Below are 22799 nucleotides of genomic sequence, written 5' to 3'. Positions count from 1 at the left end.
CTCTGTAGAGACCCTCACGGGAGAGAGAAAGGGACACACAATAATGAAAGGGAACAAAAGGGGTAAGGTGTGGGGACAGGGTGCCCAACCCTGCAGCGAAGAGTCCAGAGGGGCCCCTGCAACCCTGGGCGTACCTGGGGTCAGAGGGTAGGGCAGGCAGCAAGCTTGGGGCATCAGGTGTGGCATGGCGGTGGGACCTGCTGTCCAGTCCCGGCCCGGCATCTCCATCAAGACTGTGGGCCCGCGGGTGCAGCAGGGGAGCTCTGCAGCAGCCAGGCCGGGCTTTTCCCCTTTCCTGCAGGTGAGCTTGCCTGGCTTCTGTACCTGTTTCCTCATCTGTTGAACGGATCAGTGGTGCCTACCTCACGCAATTATGATTATTAAGTTAATGTATGAAATTGCTTAAATGGAGCCTGGCTTACAAAAGTGCTACATTCATGAGGCCCATAGGGATGGTCTGAGTGACGACCTCAGGTTGTTGAGAGGGTCACAAAAAGAACGCATTTCAGTAAGGATGGTACCTTATGTAGAGTAAGCACTCAAGTGTTTGGGTCTTTTCTAACTTCTTTATTTGAGACAAAATCCACATAACATAAAATTGATTTAACCATTTTTTAAAGTGTACAATTCAATGGTTTTTAGCACATTCACAGTGTTGTGCAACCATCATCACTAGCTCCAGGATATTTCCATCACCCCAACAAGAAACCTGTTACCTGTTAGCAGTCAAACCCAACGATCCCTCCCTCCCCCAGCCTCTGGCAACCACTCGTCTGCTTTCTATGTCTATAGATTTGCCAGTTCTGGGCATTTCTTACAAATGGAATCATATAATCTGTGGCCTTTTGTGTCTGGCTTCTTTCACTGGGCATATTTTGAAGGTCCGTACATGTTGCAGTATTACCGACCCAGGTTCTTAGACTCTAATCAACAGAAATTGATAAGAGGCCAGATGAGAAATTCAGGCAAGGCTTTATTGGGACTAGTGCTGCGGCAGGAGGGAGTGAAAACAAATAACAAGTTCCCTTGCTCGCTTCTTGGGTGGAGGGGGGTGAGCAGGTCCCTTAAATGGGGCAAGGGTAGAGGCTGACCCATGGGTTGGGCTGGAGGGGTGGCTTAGGTGGTCTGCCCACCCCCCTCGTGGTGCTGTGTGCAGAGATCATGCGCAGTACCCTGCTTTTGCTCCCCACACCTCAGAAGTGGCAGCTGGGTTTTGGTCTTTTTGTATCATGTTGTTCATAATTGGCCACAACTGCACATATGTGCAGTTATTTTTCATCCCTTATGTAGTTTCTTACTCGAGGAGACACTTGTCCAGGTGTAAGCACTGCAGCAAAGGGTCCCAGGTCCCAGCCTGTCTCAGCAGCATGTGTCAATACCTCATTCCTTTTTATGACTAAATAATATTACGTCGTTTGGATAGATCACCTTTTGTCTATCCATTCATCAGTCAATGGACATTTCAAATATTATTAATACTCCAGTTCTCAGGTTCTATAATTCCAAACCATGGCACCCTGTCTTTCAGGGACAAAGCATACCAAAAACACTGCCTCTATTTGGCCACGACTCTCTCGGGTTCCCTCTGGAGGAGGGAGCGCCTGTTCTTTGGGTGAGAACACAGCCCTAAACATGGTGGAGACCTGCTGGAGACCCTACGGTTTACAGGAAAACCTGGGATTTATTACTCCAGATTCAAGGGCCACTGGGCCAACCTAAGAAATCCTCCCTTTTGCGGAGCCGGATGCTCTGCACCGTTTCCTTGCGGCCGCTCCCAGGACCCTCCAAGGGAGCGAGACTGTCGGGGTCTCCTACTCGGGCGGATCCTCTCCCCGCGGGCCTCCGGCCACGTGGCGGCACCCAGCCAATCAGCGCGGGGCGTCCGTAGTCTTGGCAGCAGTTGCGCCAAGCTCTGCCAGTCACGGGTCTCTTGCAAACTTGGTATTACTGTTTTTCTGGTACCCCATACCCCCGCGCAAGCAAGCACACACAGACACACACACACACACGCACATTCACACGCTCTCTTCAGCACCCGCTCCCGGCGTCGCGACCACGGACTATTCTTCTGAAGCGTACGAGGCTGTGTTCCGGTCTCTGCTCCGTAAGTTCACCCTAAGCTCCCGGGAATCATCGCCAGCTCCAGGAAGCCCTCAACCCCCGGGTGGACGGGTGCAAGTGGGGTGAGGGCTAGGACAGGGACGGATATCTCATTGTGTCGTCCTCTCTCTGGGTGCAGGGTTGCCAGGGAGTCGGGGGCAGGTAGTGCATGTTTCTCAGATTTCCTTGCCCGGTCTGGAGGAGCAGGCCGAGTTGCTTTGGCTTGGAACCAGCGGCCCAACCCATGGGCCCGGGAAAGGTGTCCAGGCCCTCTGGCTGGCCCTACTTCTTCGCTAGACATTAGTGTGTTCAGTATGGGAGAAGAGGCATGGAGAAGACCATCAGTCTTCAAACTTTTGGTGATAGCTTGCTGTCTTTGACAAGCACTGCAACTTCAGAGGTGAAAGACAGATAAATGGATACTTACAGAAGAAGAAGGGATGAATACTGGGTCCAGGGGTGACACCCAGGAGTAAGAGGTCTGCTAAATGCAGAGGATGGGGAGGAATGGTTCCAAGGTCCTGGAGAGCTCTTTACACTGGAGCTTAAATTAAGGATACAAGGAGTTATCCAAGCCAAAAGGGGGAGGAAAGGTATTCCAGACCAAGGGAACAGCATGCACAGAGGCCCAGAGACATGGGGTCTTCAGAAAACTGCTGGTAGTTTGAGTGTTGCTGGAGATGAGAGGCAAGAGGGGTCAGAAGGGACAAGATCAGGAGAGATCTTGTGAGCCAGGAGATGGGGAAGCCACTGAGAATGACAGGATTGGATTGGGAGCGTCAGCAAATGCAGAGTCTGAATTGGCAAACTCACAATGTTGGGAGTGGGGCGATCTGGGACTGTCCCAAATTCCCAGGCCAAAGATACTGGGAGGTGAGGGAAAGGTGCCAGGCTAGAGGGCGCTGATTGGATGGGGAACTTGGAAAGAGTTCAGACTTGGTTGAGTTGGAGATCCTCGTAGGCCGTACAAGTTGAGATGCTTTAGGAGCAACTGTATGTAGAAAGTTGGAGCTAATTCCAAGTCATAAATATTGGTATGGGTGTCCTCTGCATATGGAGGGCCACAGAAATGAGAGTGGAGGAGAGTGTTTGGGGGGGGGGAAGAAAAAAGAGTGCCCAAGTGTAAGCCTGGAGGCTCCACATTTTAGGAGTGGGGAGGAAAAGAGAGGCCAAGAACAAGTGGCCGGAGAGGTAGGATGGAACTTAGGGAGAGATTTGTATCAAGAGCCAAGAGAAAAAGAGAATTTCAAGGAAGTATTGAGTTGTCTCCAGACACCTGAAGGGCTGTCCCCGAAAAGAGGGAACAAATGTGTTTTCTGGGGCATCAGTGGGGGAGGACTAGGACCAAGGGTCGTAGAAATTCCAGGGAAACAAATTCTGGGTCAATATAAAGAAGTCTTTTCTAGCAGTTGGAATTAGGCCCTCACAATGTTAAGTAGAGAACACCCTGTCACTGGAGGTATACAAACAGGCGAAGTCCGCAGGGGCATTGTAGAAAGAGTTCCCTGGCCTGGGCAGGCAATGGGACTAGTTGGCCGCTGAGAGCTGGCCTCATTAATCCCTGGGGAACATTTTCACACAGGCTCTACCCACAACCACATGGTGACCTCTTTTATTCTAAGAGCCCGCCTCACTTTCCTATCAATGGACAGAGGACCCCAAAGACCACTAGAATGCAAGCTCCATGGCATGGTGGGCCTGCAGCCTTCGCTCTCGAAGGGGAGGAGAGTGGGGGGAGGTTAGGGAGGAAACGGAGCCGAGCCCCAGCAAGGTAGCTTTGCAGGCCACTGTGAAAGAGGGTCGTTTATTCTAAGAGCAGGAGAAGCCATTTCAGTGAAGCCATTGCAGGGTTTCCGAGGGGGAAGGGATGCCTCTGGCTAAAGGCAGATCATGGATTCGGGGTCTAGGGGGGGCTCAAGTGGAAGGGGCGAGACCAGTGAGGGGCATATTTTGAATGTGTTCCCATGGGCTGCAGAGTACAGTGTAAACCCCTGAACCTGGCGCTGGAGATCACTCCAACTGTATTTTCCATTAACCTCGTCCTTCGCACACAATGTGCTTCCAATTTGTGAAACTGTTTAGTAACCCTCAAGTCCCTAAACCCCACCCTGATCGATCCCCATGCTGGCCCCTCTATCCCTTGAAACCCAACTCATTCTGAAAGCACACTCAATGTCCCCTCCTGCATGATGACCTCCCAGATCCCTCGGTCAGCGTCTCTCCCCTGACTGAAACCACCTTGTAACCCCTCTGGTTACCCCACCTTGTTCTGTGCCAGCATACTGCCTGTTGGGCACCCAGCCAGTACCAAGCACTGGGTAACTTTCAGTAAATGCTGGTTTGATGAATGACTAAATTTTCAGTCGTACCGAACATCTTGTCCTCAAAGAAATGATAAATGGGTTGTTGAGAAGTACTTACTTCTGTCCACATTGATGTATACATACTTTAATTATTTTCTGACTATGAAAGGAATACACGGGCATTGTAAAGGGACTTAACAAATGTATTGACTGTTCACTTTGTGCCAGGCTGGGTACCGGGGATGCACAGGAAGTAAGACACAGTTCTTGCCATTGGGAAACTCACAGGCTGTTGGGAAAGAAAAGTATCTTCATCCAGAAAAATATGGTAAATGCTATGAGGGGGCTAAGCGTAGGGGCTATGGGGACCAAGAGGGGCACGAGGGAGAGGCTGGGATGCTTCAGGGGACAGTAATGCCTGAGCTGAGCCTCAAAGGCTAAGTAGGGAATAATCAAGTGAACAGGGGAGAGACAGAAGCGTGTTTCAAAGACAGGAAAGAGCACGGTTTGGGGGGGTGGGCAGGAGGGGGGAACTATGGAACCACAGTCAGCTTAGTTTGGGTACAAGTACAAGGTGAGGCAGAAGGAATGAGAGAAGGAGCTGGAGAAATTAGAGGGGTTGGCAGGGGTGGGTGGGACAGGTGCGGCTAAGTTAAGGAGATTGAACTTCATTCTAGAGGCAGCTGGGAGCAATAGAAGGGTTTTAAGCAGGAGAGTTTTGGTTTTAGAAGGAAAATGATGGTAACAATATTTTTTTTTTCTAAATTTTTTTAAAATGTATTTATTATTTATTTATTTATGTCTGTGTTGGTCTTCGTTTCTGTGCGAGGGCTTTCTCTAGTTGCGGCAAGTGGGGGCCACTCTTCATCGCGGTGCGCGGGCCTCTCTTGTTGCGGAGCACAGGCTCCAGATGCGCAGGCTCAGCAATTGTGGCTCACGGGCCCAGTTGCTCTGCGGTATGTGGGATCTTCCCAGACCAGGGCTCGAACCCGTGTCCCCTGCATTGGCAGGCAGATTCTCAACCACTGCGCCACCAGGGAAGCCCCGACAATATTTTTAATAATAATGCTGTATCCCTTCTGAATTTTAGAACATTCCCACACCTGTTATTCATTTGATCTTCATAATAGCTTCGGGAGGTTGCTAGACGAGAGTTTATATAATTTTAGGCACAAAAGAATTGAGACTCAGCAGGATTAGGTGACAGCCTGCGGTAATATCAAGCAATGGCTAAGAGTTGAGCTCTGGGGCTAGACAAACCGAAGTCATGTCCCAGCTCTGCTACTAATCAACTGTGTGACCTTGGGCCTCTCTGGGCCTTGGTGTCCTTATCTGTAAAAATGGGTGTAAATCATGATGCCAACCTGTTAGGTCTGTCCACTTGTCATTCACTCACTCACCAAATATCTACTGAGCTCCCACTATATGTTGGCACTGTGGAGGTGCTGGGACCCCAGCAGGGAACAAGAGAGATGAGATCTCGGTTCACAGTGTATTGGAAAAAAATAAACCAAGTAATTGCACCAAGGGTTTCAAATGCAACTGTCTGCCTGAACCAAGCCCTTACTGAATGAAATGAGCTGCGTGTGAGACGATAGGGAATGGTGAGGCCTATGGCAAGCTGCAGAGCGCATGCCCCAGCCTAACACAGTGCAAACTGGAAAAGTTTAAGCAAACAAGTATGTCAAGCAAAACAGGACCCTAAGCCTCATTCAGTATGAGGGCTGCCAGTTTGCAACCCTTGATTTACATACTTATGATAAGTGGTATGAAGGAAAAGTACAGAGATAACATGAGGATGTAACATAGCCTGAAGCTGGAGAGGGAACATTTGTTCTGACACGCGGAGAATGAGGAGGAGCGAGGAGGGGATGGATGGGGGAGGGAGCATTCCTGGCAGAGGGAACAGCGTGTGCGGAACCCTTAGGCAGGATGGGGCTTGGATCATTCAGGGAACAGAGAGAACGCCAAGACGTCTGGACAGGGTAAGGAAAGACAGGCAAGTGATGACGCAGGAAAGGTTAGCGGAGGAGAGTCATGGGACTTTATTTTGAGGACTATGAAAAGTCATGGAAGTATTTCAAAATGGGGGGAGGGTAAGTATATAAAAAAATAATAACAGTGCACTTATTGTGAACAAACTGAACTGATTCTAAACATCTCCACCACTCAATAAGGTAGGTACCATCATTATCCCCATTTTACAGATGAGAAAATTGAGACCCTGCAAGGATAAGTGGTCATGCCCCCAAGTAAGCAGCAGGGCCGGAACTCAGGCCAGAGCGTTCTGGCTGCAAAGCCTCTGCGCTTTACGGCACTAGGCTGCCTCAGATGATCAGACCAGATCAGAATGGCATTTTAAAAAGATCATTCTGATTGCCAAGGAGTACTGGGGGCGGCGGGAGTGGGGTGGAGTAAGATTGGAATCTAAGAAGGTTCATGAGGAAGCATATAAATCTCTTAGCATAGTGCCTGCTGTTGGGAGCGCCCAGTCACGTTAGATGTAATTATTCTCATCATCACAGCGAGGCAACAATAACGCCAGGCCTGGAACCCAGGGGCCCTGATGCCCAGCCTGGTGCTGAAGCATTTCTCCTTCCTGACTCCTTTGGTCCTCTTCCTGAAAGGAACTCACCTTTTAACCCTCTTCCAGGGTTCTACCAGTCTAAGTCCTTGGTTGACGATGAAAACGCCAGCAAGGAGCCCATGTTCAACCCTGAAGCGGTCATCGCCCACTGCTTCAAGCAGTTCAAGCAGGAGGACTTCCACCTGCCTCAGAGCCCCCGGAGGATCATCATCTTGCCTCGAAAGGAGGCTCTGATGCCCATCAATCCCACCCCCCAACCCCAGGCTCCCCCCGAGCCCACCCCCAGCTCCAAAGCCCTGGAAGTTGGGGACATCCAAGAACAGCCAAAGGACCCAAGGGCCTGGCTGACCCAGAGGCTGAAGTTTCGGCAGGACCTGGAGTCATTTGGCAACATAGAGAAGTGGCTGCAGAACAAGTCCAGACTCACGCCTTTGGAGGCCAAGGTCCTACATGAGAGCCACAAGGAGCACGAGGCCCGGCTGATGGGCCAGCTGGCCACTACCAGAGACACCAAGGTGAGCAGCCCCATTTGCCAGATGCAGACACTTCGGGTGTTAGGGGCATGCTGTCATTTCACTCCCTTGAAGTAGGCAGGATGGGGATCTTTTACCCCCACCCCCACCCACCATCCCCCTCCCAGTCCCAGGGGAGCAAACAGAAGTCCTGAAAAGGTGTATTTGTTATCTATTGCTGCATAACAAATACCCCCAAGGTGACTTAAAGCAACAGATGTTCATTATGTCACTGTTTCTGAGAATGAGGAACCTGGGAGGAGCTTAGCTGGATGGCACTGGCTCAAGCTCTCATCTCAAGATGCTGGCCTGGGCCACAGACATCTGAAGGCTTGACTGGGCAGGATGACCCGCTTCCAAGCTGGCTGATGGCAGGAGGCCTCAGTTTCTGGCCACATGGACCTCTCCCAGGGCTGCTCGAGTGTCCTAACCACATGGCAGCCGGCTTCCCCCAGAGTGAACGGTCCAAGAGAGCAAGGAGGAGGCTGCAATGCCTTTTATGACCTCGTCTCAGGAGGTCTCAGTTTCAGAAGTTTCACACCATCACTTCTACCGCGGTCTGTTTGTCAGGAGCAAGTCACTAAATACTGCCCACATTCTAGGGGAAGGGGGTTGAGCTCCACCTTAGAAGGGAGGAGGGTTGAAGAATTTGTGACTATATCTTAAAACCATCCAGGGAGGAATCATCCCTGGCATTCATCTGTGTGGCATTTTAAATACTCATTGTTCATTCATTGGTTCATTCATTTGTTGAGGGCCTATATGTGGCAGCAGGTGCTCACAGGGCTATTCTGAGGATCACAGTTGGGAGGTTGGAAGAAAATTTTTTATAAATTTGTGTATATATTTATATATATTATACATATAAGTCCCTTTTATAAATATGAAAATAGAAGCTCAGTGAGGCCATACATTGTCCAAGCCCATAGGGATAGTAAATGGCAGTCAGCAACCAAAGCCCGCATCTTCCACCTCTTTGCAATACAGACACTGTATGGGACATTTCCTTACAATACAGACACTTGAAATTTCTGCCAGTTCAGGTAAAGCTGGCATAAGAGGTAAGGTAACTTGGGTTTAAACCCAGCTCTGCTCCTTCCTAGCTGTATGATCTGGGCCTTAGTTTCCTCAGCTGTTCAGTGGGGATAACCATTGTGCCTGCTTCCTAGGGCTTCTGTTACATCTAAACGGACTAATTTATATATGGTGCCTGAGACAGTGCTGAGCATATCGTGAGCACTCAATAAATGTTTGTCATTTTTATTATTATTGCAGACTTACGGATGTCACTTGGGTTGGCCCCCAAACTTCAGCGTCAGTCCCTGGTGTAATCATAGTCAAAAGCCAACTTTCATGGGTCCAACACACGCTTTCCTGCCAGCAGCACAGCATCTAGGTATAAGCACAGGACTTGGGTTAGAAACCCAGCTCCACTGCTTACCTGCTGTGTGAGCCCAGGCAAGTCACTTCACCTCTCAGCCTGTTTCTTCATTTGTAAAAAAAGGGAAACTAATACCTAACACCGAATTCACAGCATTGTTTTCTTCATTCAGCAAACCATTACTGCCTACCTGCAGAGGGCTGGGGGCTTTGTTGAGTACAAGGATAGGAGGTGGGGTATGTAGCTAAATAAGACATGGTCTTGCTCTCAAGGTGTTCCATGCTAGTGGCAGAGGTGGACACAGCAGATTAAGGACTCTACAGTTTGCCACAGGCCATGAATAGACTCTAGGACACTGAGGAGCTATAAGCTAGGGAACGGCAAGGCCCTTTGTAAACTGTCAAGTGCTGCACCAAAGTAAAGGAACATTATTCCTAAGTACAGTCTCCCTCGGCATCTGTGGGGGGGGGGACCCCACAGATACCATCATCTGAAGATGCTCAAGTCCCTTATATAAAAGGGCAGAGTATTTGTATATAACCCACAAGCATCCTCCCGTATAAGGAGGATAAATCATATCTAGATTACTTAGAATATCTAATATAATGTAGATGCCATGTAAATAGTTATAAATACAATGTAAATTTTATGTAAATAGTTGACAGCCAACAGCCATGACAAATTCAAGTTTTGCTTTTTGGAACTTTCTGGAATTTTTTTTTGGAATATTTTCCATCTGTGGTTGGTTAAATCCGTGGATGTGGAGCCCATGGACCCGGAGGGCTAACTGTATTCCCGTTCACCTGGAAATGGAGTAGGAGTAGGATTTGGACAGGAAGAGAAAGGAGAGGTATTCCAGGCAGGAGGCCCAGCAGGGGCAGAGGCTGGGAAGTGTGGGCAGTGGGGGCCCAGGAAGCTCCGGCCAGGGGCATGTATTTGCACCGAGAGCCCAGTGTGATTATAATACTGACTGGTCTGACAGGAGAGATGTGGTTAAGAATGAAATTTTAGTTCTCATATTGTCCAAGCCTCTTGCTTCTCATGGGAAATTGGAGGCCCAGAGAAGCAAAATCTCCCAGGCGTCCCGTGGCAGGACGCACCTGCCGGAATCCAGCACTCCTTGCCCTCCACCTTGCTGTCTGGTCAGGGTGGCTCAGACTCTCTCCCATTTCTAACTCTGGGGATGAAGCTCCATCGGCCTGTCTCCCCCACACTCTCCCCTCTACCCCACTCTCTTGCCTTTTTCAGAAGAAAAGCCTGCGACCCCTCCACCGGCAAGTGCCCCAGCTACAACTGCCCGAACCCTCTGCCCTGTCGGCCTTGTACTCTTACCTGTGCAGCCACAAGATCAAGATCCAGGAGATATTTCACAAGGTGGAGCAGGGCAAGAACCAGAGGATCTCCAGGGAGGAGTTCATCACGGCTCTGAAGGCGGTAAGCGCCTCCCCCGCCCCCGAGGCTGGCCTGAGGGGGGGGGGGTGGAGGGCACCCATGCACCCCCCTCCCCCCTCCACTGCCCCCTCCCCAGATCCTGCTCCAACTGTCAGCCATATTACTTATAAAGCCGGACTGGAATATGTGGCTTAACCTGAGGCCCCATCAGACCCCTAAGGCCACCCTGCACTGGTCTGACCTTGAAAGGCCCTACCTGAGTGGGAGGTCTGCGGAGCCAGCCCCATAACCAGCCAGCTGCTTGGGGAATCACCCCAGAACTGAGCACAGAGAGAGCTGGGCCTTCAGTCCTGCCTCTAGTACCTTCTAGAACTTCTGGAACCATCATTGGCGTATGACTCACCTGGGGTCTTGTTAAAACGCAGCTTCTGTCTCAGCTTCTGTCTTGTTAAAATGCAGCTTCTTGTTAAAACGCAGTGGAAGCGCGGAGTCCTAACCACTGGACCGCCAGGGAAGTCCCCCCAAGATGCTGCATTCTAACAAGCTCCCAGCGATGCCTATGGTACAGGTCCACGGACCACACTTTCACAGGTTATTCAAAAATTCAAATTAGTTGTAAAGAAATAAAAATCCAGTTCCTCAGTCACAGCAGCTACAGTTGGAGTGCTCAGTAGTCACATGTGGTGAGTGGTTCCTCCACTGGATCCCTCAGACATAGATCATTCCCATCATTGTAGAAAGTTCTATTGGTCTAGCAGAGGTTTGCTAACTATGGCCCAGGAGTCAAATCCAGCCAGTCTCTTGTTTTTGTAAATAAAGGCTTTTTTCCTGTAAATAAAGTTTTATTGGAACACAGCTACACTCATTATTCTACATATCGTCATGGCTGCTTTCATGCTAGGAGGGCAGAGTTGAGTAGTGATGACAGAGATCACGTGGCTCCCAGAGCCTAAAATATTTATTATCCGGCCCTTTCAAGAAAAAGTTTGCTGACTCCTGGTCTGGGTGAATGAAGCTTTTATATATTTTGAATACAAGATACCTTTTACAAAAACTTTAGGAAGGGGAATGCTACATCTTTTATGATCTTAAATCATCACCAGTTTTCACACTATCATTTTATGACATGTAATTATCTAAACAAAATTTCAAAGCATTTAAAACAACAAAAAATAAATGGTTGTTAATCAATGTAACCCAAAAGATAAAACATTAAATCCTTTAGCACCAGATGAGTTCTGATCTTCTTTAAGTAAAGCTCAGTGCATAATATCTACAGTCTAAAGAAGCTGACAAAGTTGTATTTCCTTTAAAACTTTTCTTCTTGAATATTCGGTATTGCTGGCAAGCATTTTACTTCTCTGAAGTTGCTCACCATCCTTAAAGGAGTAATGTGTATCCGATTTCTGATTCTATTTTACTTCAGCTCAGGGCAGCTTATGTGTCCCTCATGGACAAGGACGACAGACGTGAAGCCCTTCTTCCAGTCCAGCACAGGAAGGCTGTCACTGAGATTGGAATGGAGTGGGGAGGGAGGCCAGAGGAAGAAGTAACAGACTCTGCAAAGATGACGATATGTCTGGACTGGGTTTTGAAGGAAGGATAGGAGTTTTTCAGGCAGGAAGTGGGAAATGTCTGAGTAAAGGCAGAGGGTGAGAACGTGTAGGGTGTGTTCAGGGCCCCGGGGAAGGGCTCTGAGCTCCTGGGCAGAGACCTTGGGTGTGAGCTGGGAGTGGCTGAGGATGAAACTAGACGGGGAGGTGAGGCCAGGCTGGCAAGGCCTTGGCCGTCCTGGCAGGACGTTTGGAGCCTGCCCGCCCACCTTGGAGCTTCTCTTCTCTCCTCAGGTTGGAGTCCCTCTGAAAAGCCAGGAGGTGGAGGACATCGTGATCTATCTCAGCTCTCTGGGAAAGCACGACAGCATCACCGTGGATAACCTGGCCAGCACCTACAAGCAGTGGTCTTTGGCTCAGCAGAAAAGCACCCTGGCAACTGCAACAGAGTGTACATATCCACCTCCACCCCCGTGCCTCCACTTCCGTGTCCTGGGAGCCAGTGTGATGGAGGCAGCCTTGGCTCACTTGAGTGTGTTCTCCAGCTCTGGCTTACTGTAGGTGGGCCAAGCCTCCCTCTGGTATTTCCAGGCCCAGAGCTCAACCGCGGGGTAGATATTCTCTTGAGTGCCCAGCTACGGGGTCGTTCAAAGATGAATGAGGCCCAACCCTGTTCTTAAAGGAGGATTCTCAAAGGGTGGTTTTAGCCCATCAAAGCCCACCTGATAGGCTGAGAACTGACCCAAACGGCAAGCCTTTCCATTTGTATGTGGGTCCAAGGCCTTCCCACTATTAATCTACGTATTATTGATAAAAAGTTAACTAGAATTCAGAAACTAGAATTAGTACATGTTTAGAGTTTACTGAAAAATCTACTTTGGTATTCTACTATCAGGAATATTAGTAGGGCTGCTGTGAACAGTTGTATAGGTTGTGCATAGCTCAAGTTCCGTTTGCCAAGCTGTGTGCTTGTGAAGCCACATCTATCCAGACGAAGCACAGAGGCAAATTAGAAATGAAACAGCAGTAGCTCTGCGTATGAATTTACAACACAGGGTACATCATGTTTTTTGTTTGTTTGTTTTTTGGTTTTTTATTGTTAGTGCCACTATTGTAAAAAAAAAAAATTGGAACAACTATAGATAAAATTAAAGCCCTCCCTTGACTACTACCCACCATTCCAGAATCCTCCTCAAATATAAACACATCTCTCATCTTCTAAATGAAACAAATCTTGCTTTGTCCCCACCCTCCAGGTTGGCAGGAATTTAATTTCAGACATGTCTGTGAGGGTGGACATGGGGGGACCTCCTGGCCCTCCCTGAGGTCATGTAAAAGCCCTAGGAGGACAGCAGAGGGGTTTCCTTACAGAGGTGAAGATGTGGGCGGGGTCTCTGGAGTTCAAGGTTACGCTGAGCTGGGTGCTCAGCGTCCTCACGGGTAGGTTCTTTTAGAGGCGGCTCCCTTAGAGCATCCCCTCCTCAGTTCCACAGGGTAGCGAGATTTTTTTTTTTAATTTATTTATTTATTAATTTATTAATTTTTTGGCTGCGTTGGGTCTTCGTTGCTGTGCGCAGGCTTTTCTCTAGTTGCGGCAGGCGGGGGCTTGTGGAGCACGGGCTCTAGGCGCACGGGCTTCAGTAGTTGCAGCACGCAGGCTCAGTAGTTGTGGCTCGCGGGCTCTAGAGTGCAGGCTCAATAGTTGTGGCGCACGGGCTTAGTTGCTCCATGGCATATGGGATCTTCCCGGACCAGGGCTCGAACCCCTGTCTCCTGCATTGGCAGGCGGATTCTTAACCACTGCGCCACCAGGGAAGTCCGGTAGCGAGATTTCTGACCTCCAGTCTCAACAAGCCTCCAGGCCGAGGCACCGTCACCCCAGGCACAGTCTCCATCCCTCTCAGAACCCCAGGGAACCTGAGTGCCCCCACTGTAATGAGATCCTGTACCCTTTGTGTCTGGTGCATCCTTGAGGTCTCCTCGAGTTGGGTGGGCTTTCCCACCCACACTCCTTTTGCCTTTTCATTATGCATTACCGAAGCTTATTGTTATCCGCGTAGTTGGCTGCAACTACGCAGCAACAATTGGTGAATGATCAGAGTGCACCATGGTACACGTTTGCAGCAAAGGTATTTGGGACCTATTATTTCCTAAGAGCCAAGAGCAGGTATCTGCTTGGCCAGTGCTATCTCAGTGTCCTCACTGAGTTCCTTTTCCCTGGAGAGCAGCAGTGGGTAAGGTAAGCGGACTTGGGTATCTCTTGCTTTGCTTAAAGGGGCAGCAGCATCAAGAGTCTGGACGCCTGGCTTACAAGGGAGAAGGCGGTGGCTTTGGGGCACCCCCTGTGGGCTGCGAAGCTTTACCCTCATTTACCCACAGCATTAGGTCATTTTCTCCTTCCAGTCCCGGGAGGTCAGGGCTACTATTCATGCTTTGCAAGGAGGAAGCTGAAGCTTGGAGAGGCTGAACGCCTGTCCACAGTCTCAAAACTAGAAGGTGGCAGGGCCAGGATTTCATTTCTGCCCAGGACAGTGGAGGCCTGGAAACAGGATGCTAGAGGATGAGAATGGCAGCAGGAGGGCTGTGGCCATGGTGCAGGTGACGGAGGAGGTGGCCACAGCAGAAACGGAAGAAGGGACACCTTCAAGGTGCACCTCAGATGGCACTGACCGGACACGTGGGCACCTGCTTGTTGACACTGGTTAACTGCTTGATGGATTCCATGGCTGGGCACCCTCTCAGTTCCTCCTTCCTCTGTCTCTTCCCTCTGCTCCTAGACTACAGATCTGCCAAGGACAGTGGTTCCCCACAGAGTCCATCCAAGAAGCAGCAGGTGAATTTAGCCCCAGAGCCTCTCAAGATGGACCTGCTGACCGTGCCCATGGTCGACACCGAGATGGAGGCACGGCCCATGACCCTGGAGGAGATGGAGGATGTGGGCAAGCGGTACCGCGAGAAGAAGCGGCAGAGCAAGGTGCCCCCGCCAACAGGGGAGGGATGGGGCTTGGAGACTGGGTAGGCCTGGGTTCAAATCCACTGCCCCTGCATCACCTTCTGGCCGGGGGAGCTCTTAGGGGACTTCCTTACCTCCCTGTTCCCTCTTCTGTACGTAAGAATGGCACTTACCTCACAAGGTTTCTGTGAAGATAAAATGAGATGATGCATCTGAAAGTATCGAGTTCCCTTCCTCCAACTCTTTAGTTATGACTTCGCATCCTGAGACCAGGGCTGCATCTTCATCACAGCTGGAATCCAAGAACCTGGCCTGGGGCCTGGCGCTGAGTAGACACTCCAGAAACAATGTGACGAGTGAAGGAAGGGAATAACTGATTACATGAGTTAATTTTCATCCAATAAATATTTATCGAGAGCCTGTGATGTGTCAGGCACTGTTCTAGGTGCTGCCTAGAAAAAAACAGCCCCAGGCCCCAGGAAGCTGAGAGTCTAGTCAGGGAGGCAGACAGTACTAATATAATACTATCCCAAGCCAGACTTCAGAACCTGGATTCTTTGCCGTCGCCCCTCACGGGGGCCCGGGGGGAGAGGTAGATGAGGCTCTACGTCTGCCTTGGGCCAGGAGGTGAGGAGGAGTGAGTGCCAGCCTCTGCCCTCTCCACAGCTCACCATCCCCTCCATCCAGTACACGGAGCAGTGCCGCCTGGTGCGCAGCGGGAACAAGCACTTCGATGAGCACTGCCTCCCGTCCACCATCCACGGGGAGATGGAGGCAGTCATCAACAGGTCGCGCACCCGCACCTTTCTGGTCTACCTGCAGTGCTGGAAGCTCTGCAAATCCTACGGCCTCCCGCTGACCGAGGACGTCCTCGTGAGAGGTAAGGGCCTCGGGGCTGGTCCTCGGGAAGGTGCCAAGGGGGCCCACAGCCAGGGCGAAGATGGCGTCCACCTGAGGTCTATCCTTCTCCAGCCGACACACATCCAAGCACGCCACTGCGGCCTGTGGTGGGGACACTGCAGGGCCGGGCGGGGGGGAGGGGGTTGGTGGTGGAGGGAGGAACAGCTCCGCCTGGTTCGCTGTTAGATGGGATTTTACAGCCCTGCAGGGCTGCAGGCTTCACAGGCCTGGAGGTCCGGGTTCCCCAGTCTAGAGCAGGAAGCGCCAGGACAGGAGTTCCGGGAGAGGGAGCCAGAGGTTGGGCACAAAGAAAGGATCCCGATTTCAGAGAGGGAGCCTGGCTGGAAGTGGTAACTGCTATGACGCATTGGGTGTTCCAAACCACTTGTCTAGGCCAGGCCTGTTTCTTGGTGCTTCTGCCACACGGAGGGAAGAAGGCACCAGGAGACAGGTTCTGCTGAGGCCCTTTGCTCTCTGCTCAGACCACAGGTCTCCACCCTGAGATTTCCTACTGGTTCTGCCCTCTGCGTGGGGGAAGGATTGTGTTTTCACACATCCAAGCAGATCTGAACCCTCCACATCTCTGGGTGTGTGCTTCTGAGACATGGGACAGGGGAGTGTCCCCATAACCCCCTGGTGACCATGTAGCAATGCCGGCTTCCCAAATTTATGAATTTATATATTTAATGGGCAGGTCGCTGTCTGTGCTTTAAAAACACGGAGTGAGCTGCACTTGAGGGCAGAGGTTTTCCCATAGGAACTCTGCAGGAAGGAGCTGTGGCCATACTGGGCATGTGGTTTTCTCAGAAAAGGGGGCTCCCAGAGAGTAGTGTGACTTACCTGAGAACAAGAGTTAACAGTCACGATTGATTGTTTCCATCTTTTCCCCCAGATGGAGGGAAACACGTGCTAAATGTACAGGGCCTTGGGTCTTGTATTAGTTTGCTAGAACTGCCGTAACAAAATACCACAGACTGGGGGCTTAAACAACAGAAATGTATTTTCTCACAGTTCTGGAGGCTAGAAGTCCAAGATCAAGGTGCCAGCAGGGTTGGTTTCCTCTGAGGTCTCTCTCCTTAGCCTGCAGATGGCCACCCTCTGTCTGTCTCTTCACATGGTCTTTTCCATGTACACATGCACCCCTGCTGTCTCTCTGTGTGTCCAGATTTCCTCTTCTAAGGACACCAGTCAGATTGGATTCAGGCCCATCCTAATGGCCCATTTTAGCTTAATCACCTCTTGAAAGGCCCGATTTCCAAATACAAATTCTGAGATTCTGGGAGTTAGGGCTTTAGTATATGAATTTGGGGGGACACAAGTCAGCCCATAACAGGTCTATACAAGGGGAAGTGGCCAAGGGCCTTCAGGAACACAGGCCAACCAGCCTAAATGGTCATTGTCTCCTGCACATGCTGCACACCCCTCGCTTGGGCGGCCACTTGCTGCCCGCCTGGGCTGGGAGGGCAGAGACAGCAGGAGACCCCACAGCTCTGGACACCAACTTTTCACCAAATCATCGTTCCTTCCTGCTCCCTCTGGGAGCCTTGTCTTCCTGGATCATTTACATCCCCTGGTCTTGGCTAGCGGTGGAGCTGCAGCTGTGTCTTCTAAAATACCAGCGTGCTTGCCAGGCACCCGAAGGCTCCTGTGGGCTAGGTCTTTCCCCCGGACGTGCCCCTTGGTCTGTCCCCACCAGAGGATCGAGCCTCTACTGATTCTCTCCACCACTGGCTTTTGCTGGCTCCTGGGTCCGCACACAGGTGAGCTTCACTTGTCTGCAGGATCCCACCACGCATGGGCACACGGGAGCATCTGTGGGTGGGCTTCCTTTTGCTTCTGATTGGTCTAGACGGAAAAGACGCTGGTCCATCTCTGACCACTGTCCTGGCCACTTGGCTGTCCTTATGACAGAGGCGTGATCTGCTGTGGCCCAAGAAGCACAAACATGGGGATTTCCAGGTCTGTGTTCAAGGCTACAGCTTGTGTTCAAGGTCTCAAGCTTATGGGCTGGAACTCCAGAACATCGAGGCATTTCCCGTCCCCACTGAATATAGCTTTATTATTTTTCTCCCCCTGATTTTATAGATAATCCATGCTCACTTATATTTTTTGAAAACATAACAATAAAAATCCCCCCAGCCTGAGTTGACCAGCAATAATATTTTAGTGACTGTCCTTTCACAAGGACAGTCTTTCTTTACTATTTACACAAAATTATTTATGTAAATCATTTTTTAAAGTCATGTGTGTATATATATTTTTAATGTAGTTTTCAAAAATCATTTAAACCTTTAAAAAATGTTGACATCGCCCGTCTCCTCCTTCCCTCCCCTCCCTTCTCAGCTCCGCAATCCCTGCCCTCCCCGCCCCAATAACCAGCATTAATAACCTGGAGAATAACCCTCCATCACTGTGTCCAGAACACGAGATGTTTGTGTGTTACCATCTTAGGACAAGCCCTGCTCAGCAGTTGCAGGAGGGTGGAGCCCCAGCCCAGAGCTTCTTATGTTCTGCACGAGGAGAAAACTGCCATCGACTGGGTCTAAGTTAATCTAGTGAAGTCTTGGGTGAGGCCTCCCTTCCTCCTCCTGGGACTCCTGACCAGGACGCCCCTGCAGAGTAGGCTGTGGGGCAGCGCTCCGTCCTAACTGCCCCCAGGCCTCGGGGCCACTGCTGCCCTAGCTGTGAACAGGCACCCTCATCTGCGGTCCTGTGAGCGGTACTGCGCCAGCCGCGCTTCCCGACAGCGTGCTGCGGTGATGCACACACCACCGTAGGGGGGGCTGGGAGAGGGCCTGGGGGACGCTCTGCACTACTGTTTGTAACGTGCTGTGAATCTACAGTGATTTAACAATAAAAATTTTTTAAATGTATATAAGAGAAATCTTTTCAAACAAAAATGTGAATTTATTAAAACAAACAACCCCCCGCTCTGCCCCAAAGGCTCGGTCTGGGGAGGGCTCTTGGGCTGACAGGCTGTATTTCTCTTGCTGCTCACAGCCCTGATGTACCCGGGGGACAAGATCATTTTGCAGAAGGACCAGGTGCGTCCAATCCGGCAACCGGGAGGCTACTACTCAGACCTGAAGATCTTCAGTCCGAACCTGGCCCTGCTCCGATCCCAGGGCGTTTCCAAACCTGTGGCTCAGAAGCCTGACAAGCTGAGTGTTGGCCCCCTCCTCCCGTGCCTGTGCTCCTGCCCCACTGCTGCCCCTTTGCTGGGGGGCTGGGGGTCACGTTGTGCCAGTGTCTGTGTCCTAACCTGGCATGTCCAACCCAACTGATCACCATGGACTGGCCGTGTGTCCCCGGGCACATATCTCTGCAGCCGCCTTGCCTCGTTCCCACGCAGCCACCCTCCTGACCACATCCTATGTGACCTCACGCTCTCTGGAAAAGGTTAAAAAGAGGGACTTCTTAGAGAAACGGGGGAGGCCCCTTCACAAATTATGGGCTGGGTGTCAGAGCCCCTGCAGAGGACAGTGATGGCAGCCCCTTCTCTGGCAAGAGGTGGGCTTGCAGCCCCCCAGGAGGAGAACAGAACTCTGCACTGGGGCCTCCCCCTGACCCTCAGATCCCAAGTCCTCTCTAAGAAAATGCCCTCCTTTGTCAGGAGGTGACCCCAGGGCAGGCTATGAACCAGCATCAGTGGTGACTGCAGACTGGAGAACGGCAGCATCCCTGCAGGGCGGGGGAGTAGGGGGCAGCTGACCAGATATCATGAGGGGGGGAGGGGCCCAAGATGGAACCACACCGTAGGTCACTGCCAGCTGCCTGCTAGGGTAGTCTGGCCAGAACAGCGGGCGTGGGATGCAGCAGAGCCGAGTGGAAATCCAACACACCAGCAGTTAAATGGACAAGTTACCTTACTCACTGAGCCTCAGTATGTTCATCTGTAAAATGGGCACAACAGCTATACCACACACAGTGAGGACCAATGAGAAATGCAAGTAAGCTTCTTCGCAGTTAGCACTCGAGCACTGATTGTTGTTGTTGTTGTAGCCTGCCCCGTCACGGCGTTCTCCAGTGCAGGAGTGGGCTAGGTCTGCAGGTGGGGCTGTCCACAGCCCTGGTTGGGAAGAGCTGAGCACGAACCGGGCAGGTTGTGGCCTCGAGAGTCCTTTCTGATCCCCTAGTGACTGCCTTCCAGCCCCTGAGTGGCTGCCACCAGTTCCTGAGCCATGAACCTAGGGAACCTGAGAAAGTGACTTTTGTCCTGCTTAGGTGGGCCACAGTTATAAAGGATAGAGGTCCCCCGGGGCAGGGGTGGACTGGTTTCATTGGCTTCTCTGAATGCATTGTGAAAGATTCTGGAGCCAGATGCAGGCTTGCTGGGAAAGTGTGCCGTGGTAATTAGTGATGTCTGCCAGGCCTGAGGTTTGGGGCGTTAGCTTTCACCACCCTTGTCCTCAAGGCTGGTTTCAGCTCTGGAAGGCAAGTGGGAGTCAGGGGCCCCAAAAGGATTCAGATTGCTGAGCATGTCTCATAACCATCTGGGAGGTCTCTGTGCTGGGAAATGAGAAACCCGAGGCTCCACAGGGGGAGTAACTTGCCCCAAGTCACCCAGCCAGCCAGGCCTTGAGCCCAGGGCTGTCATCCTGTCTGCCTGACCAATAGGGGCCCAGAGGTCTAGACACCCCAGCGCACTGTGTGTTCCACTGGAGCATGGGGGACAGAGTCAGGGCCCTACCCAGGTAGAAGAAGTTCTCCTTTCAGAGCTCTGGTCTGGACTCAGAGGTGGACCCCCTGTCACACTGACCTACTCCCCAAAGCCCCACTGACCTGGATTTCCTGTCTCCTGACAAGATACCTCTCTCTCTCTTCTCCACTAGGAACATGCTGAAGAAAATCAAGAAAGTCAGCTTTAAGAAGTTTGAGGAATTCACCAGGTCTGTAGTGATCATCTAACTCTGGGAGGGGGGCGGGTAGGAGGAAGGTGCCCAGGACTCGCATGTTGCAGGGTACACGGTAGCACAGCATCTGGGACTCAGTGCCCAGGAGCTGAGGGGCATAAAATGACACTTAGGAGTGCTAGGCAGACCCTGCTCACCAGATGTTAACTCACGTAAATCCTCTCAACAACCCTATGAAGTTACTCTTAGCATTCCCATTTTGCAAAAGAGGAAACTGAGGTACGGGAATTTTGACTATCTTGCTCAAAGTCACATCTCTATTAAGTGGTGGAGCAGGGATTCGGACCCAGCTGTGCTGGCTCCAGAGGCTGCATTCCGAACAGCACATTAAAATGCCTCTGCAGAGCAGGCGGTGTGCACTTAAGAGTTTGGGTTTAGAGGCAGCAGACTGGCAGTCAAGCCTGTGCCCTGCCACTTGCTGGCTTGTGTGGCCTTGGGGAAACAACTCAGCCTCCTTAGGCCTCCGGGTCCTCGCTGGTGAGGCAGATGGGACAACGGAGCCCACCGCACAGCACTGTCGGGAGGACTGAGTACTAGAGTGCTTAGCACAGTGCTGCACCTCCACTCTGCTCACAGCGGGCGGGCTCCGCTGGGAAGCAGCCCCATCCGCCACCTGTCTCCATGACAACCGTCCCGGTGTCTTCTCCTTCTCCAGGAAGCTGAAGGCGAAGAGGCCCAGTGGTCCGCAGCTAACCCATCCCAATTTCTTCTGGCCGGGTCACCTCCTGGACAAGCTACAGCTCTACCTGCCCACTGTGACCGTGGACCGGAGCCTGGCGCTCTTCAGTTGTGTCCAACACCGGTCCCAGGCCTACTCAGCCACCTACCATCCCGACCACTGGTGGCCCATTAAGGACATGAACTACATGACCTATTCCTATTACGATGCCCCCAAGATCTACCACATCAACTAGACTGGCCCAAGTGTCACCAAACCTAGCCATCCTGGGGCTGGGGGCCAGTGTAGCTAGCAGCCCAGAGCCATAGACACAGGGAGGGTATCAAAGAGCCAAACAAGAGAAGTCGTTTCAGTGGGAAGGCCCGGGCCAGCTCTCTCCAGACTCAAAGCGTGCAGTGTCTCAGAGGGTGGGTGTGTCCAGGGAAAGATGTGGGTTTTGAGCATTTCCCTCTCCTGACCTCTGTCCTTTTGAAATAAACCACGTTGGGGTTTTTCTCATGTCACCTGTGATCCAGCTGATGTGACTTCCTGCTCAGGAGCTGTGGCCAGAGGGATGTTGGCAAGCTGGGGTCCTGAGCCTGGGAAGAAAACACACATTGCCTGGGGTTTTGACAGGGATGCCTGCATGGCACCTCCAGCCTCTCATCCTGGATCTCAGGGACCCCCAGGAAGCAGCAGGCAGTGTGGGTACCCCTGCGCCCTCCTCTTGAAATGTGTCCCTCATCCCCCAAAGAATGAGCCATTTGGATCACTACTTCCAAAACTCTTGGGCCTTTCACAAGTGCAAGCACACTGGTTCATGAGCCCTTCCCCTGATTCACCCACCTGACCCCACATCAAGACCTTTTCCTTCACAACACACACCCTGTGGGCTGCTGTTAGCACAGTGCCTCCGTGCTCAGCATCCCAGTTGCCTTCCACAGCCCACAGGGCAAGCAGGATTCGTGAGGTGTGGTGCAGTCTCAACCCTACGGCTTGCCAGCTGTGTGATCTTGGACAAGACATTCCCTTCACATTTCACGTTTCACGTCTCTGGGTCTCCTCAAACTCCCCTTAACAGTCAAAATCTCACGAAGGAGCTGTCAACACTCGCTCCCTTCCCTTCTCACCCATCACGAAGTCAACAACACCATCCACTTCAGCTTCTGTCTCCATCTGGCCCTGAAACTACTCTACCACAGATCACTGATGACATGACATCCCTATTGTGTTCGGGCTCTGGAATCAAGGGACTTTTTTTTTTTTTCCTCTCTTGAAATTTGATTTTCACAATAATCTTAAAAACAAAAGCTAAAATAAAGAACAATTTTAAACGAGGCAGTCTAGCCTAATGGTTAGAAGTGTGGATTTTTTTTTTTTTTTTTTTTTTTTTGGCGTCAAATCTCCATACTTCACTCTCTACATATGTAAAATGGGGAAACTAATAGAACTACCTCATGGAAATGTGCGAGGCCCACTGAACGAGAGCTGTTACAGTCTCATTGCTATTTATAAATTCACATGAGAGAATTATTAAAATGTCGCTG

The 22799-nt window shown here is 51.1% G+C and overlaps 1 protein-coding gene across 1 annotated transcript; it reads left to right on the top strand.

The window, feature by feature from the left end:
• Positions 1–184: 184 nt before the first annotated feature.
• Positions 185–22565, top strand: EFCAB12 (EF-hand calcium binding domain 12). Its single transcript, XM_036870200.1, has 10 exons — positions 185–301; positions 1741–2104; positions 7057–7505; positions 10132–10317; positions 12123–12279; positions 14606–14802; positions 15448–15661; positions 18682–18841; positions 20514–20570; positions 21250–22565. The coding sequence occupies exons 1-10, from the start codon at positions 185–187 to the stop codon at positions 21506–21508; spliced, it is 2160 nt and encodes a 719-aa protein (XP_036726095.1). The 3' UTR covers positions 21509–22565.
• The last annotated feature ends 234 nt before the right edge of the window (positions 22566–22799 follow it).

This window comes from Balaenoptera musculus, chromosome 11, assembly GCF_009873245.2.
Source record: "Balaenoptera musculus isolate JJ_BM4_2016_0621 chromosome 11, mBalMus1.pri.v3, whole genome shotgun sequence".
Classification (NCBI taxonomy): Eukaryota; Metazoa; Chordata; class Mammalia; order Artiodactyla; family Balaenopteridae; genus Balaenoptera; species Balaenoptera musculus.
This window is presented reverse-complemented; position numbering and strand designations above follow the sequence as displayed.

Coding starts and splice junctions, on each gene's coding strand:
- EFCAB12 (XM_036870200.1), top strand. CDS start 185: ATGGCGGTGGGACCTGCTGTCCAGTCCCGGCCCGGCATCTCCATCAAG. Junction 10,318..12,122: donor TCATCACGGCTCTGAAGGCG/GTAAGCGCCTCC, acceptor TTCTCTCCTCAG/GTTGGAGTCCCTCTGAAAAG. Junction 15,662..18,681: donor CGAGGACGTCCTCGTGAGAG/GTAAGGGCCTCG, acceptor TGCTGCTCACAG/CCCTGATGTACCCGGGGGAC.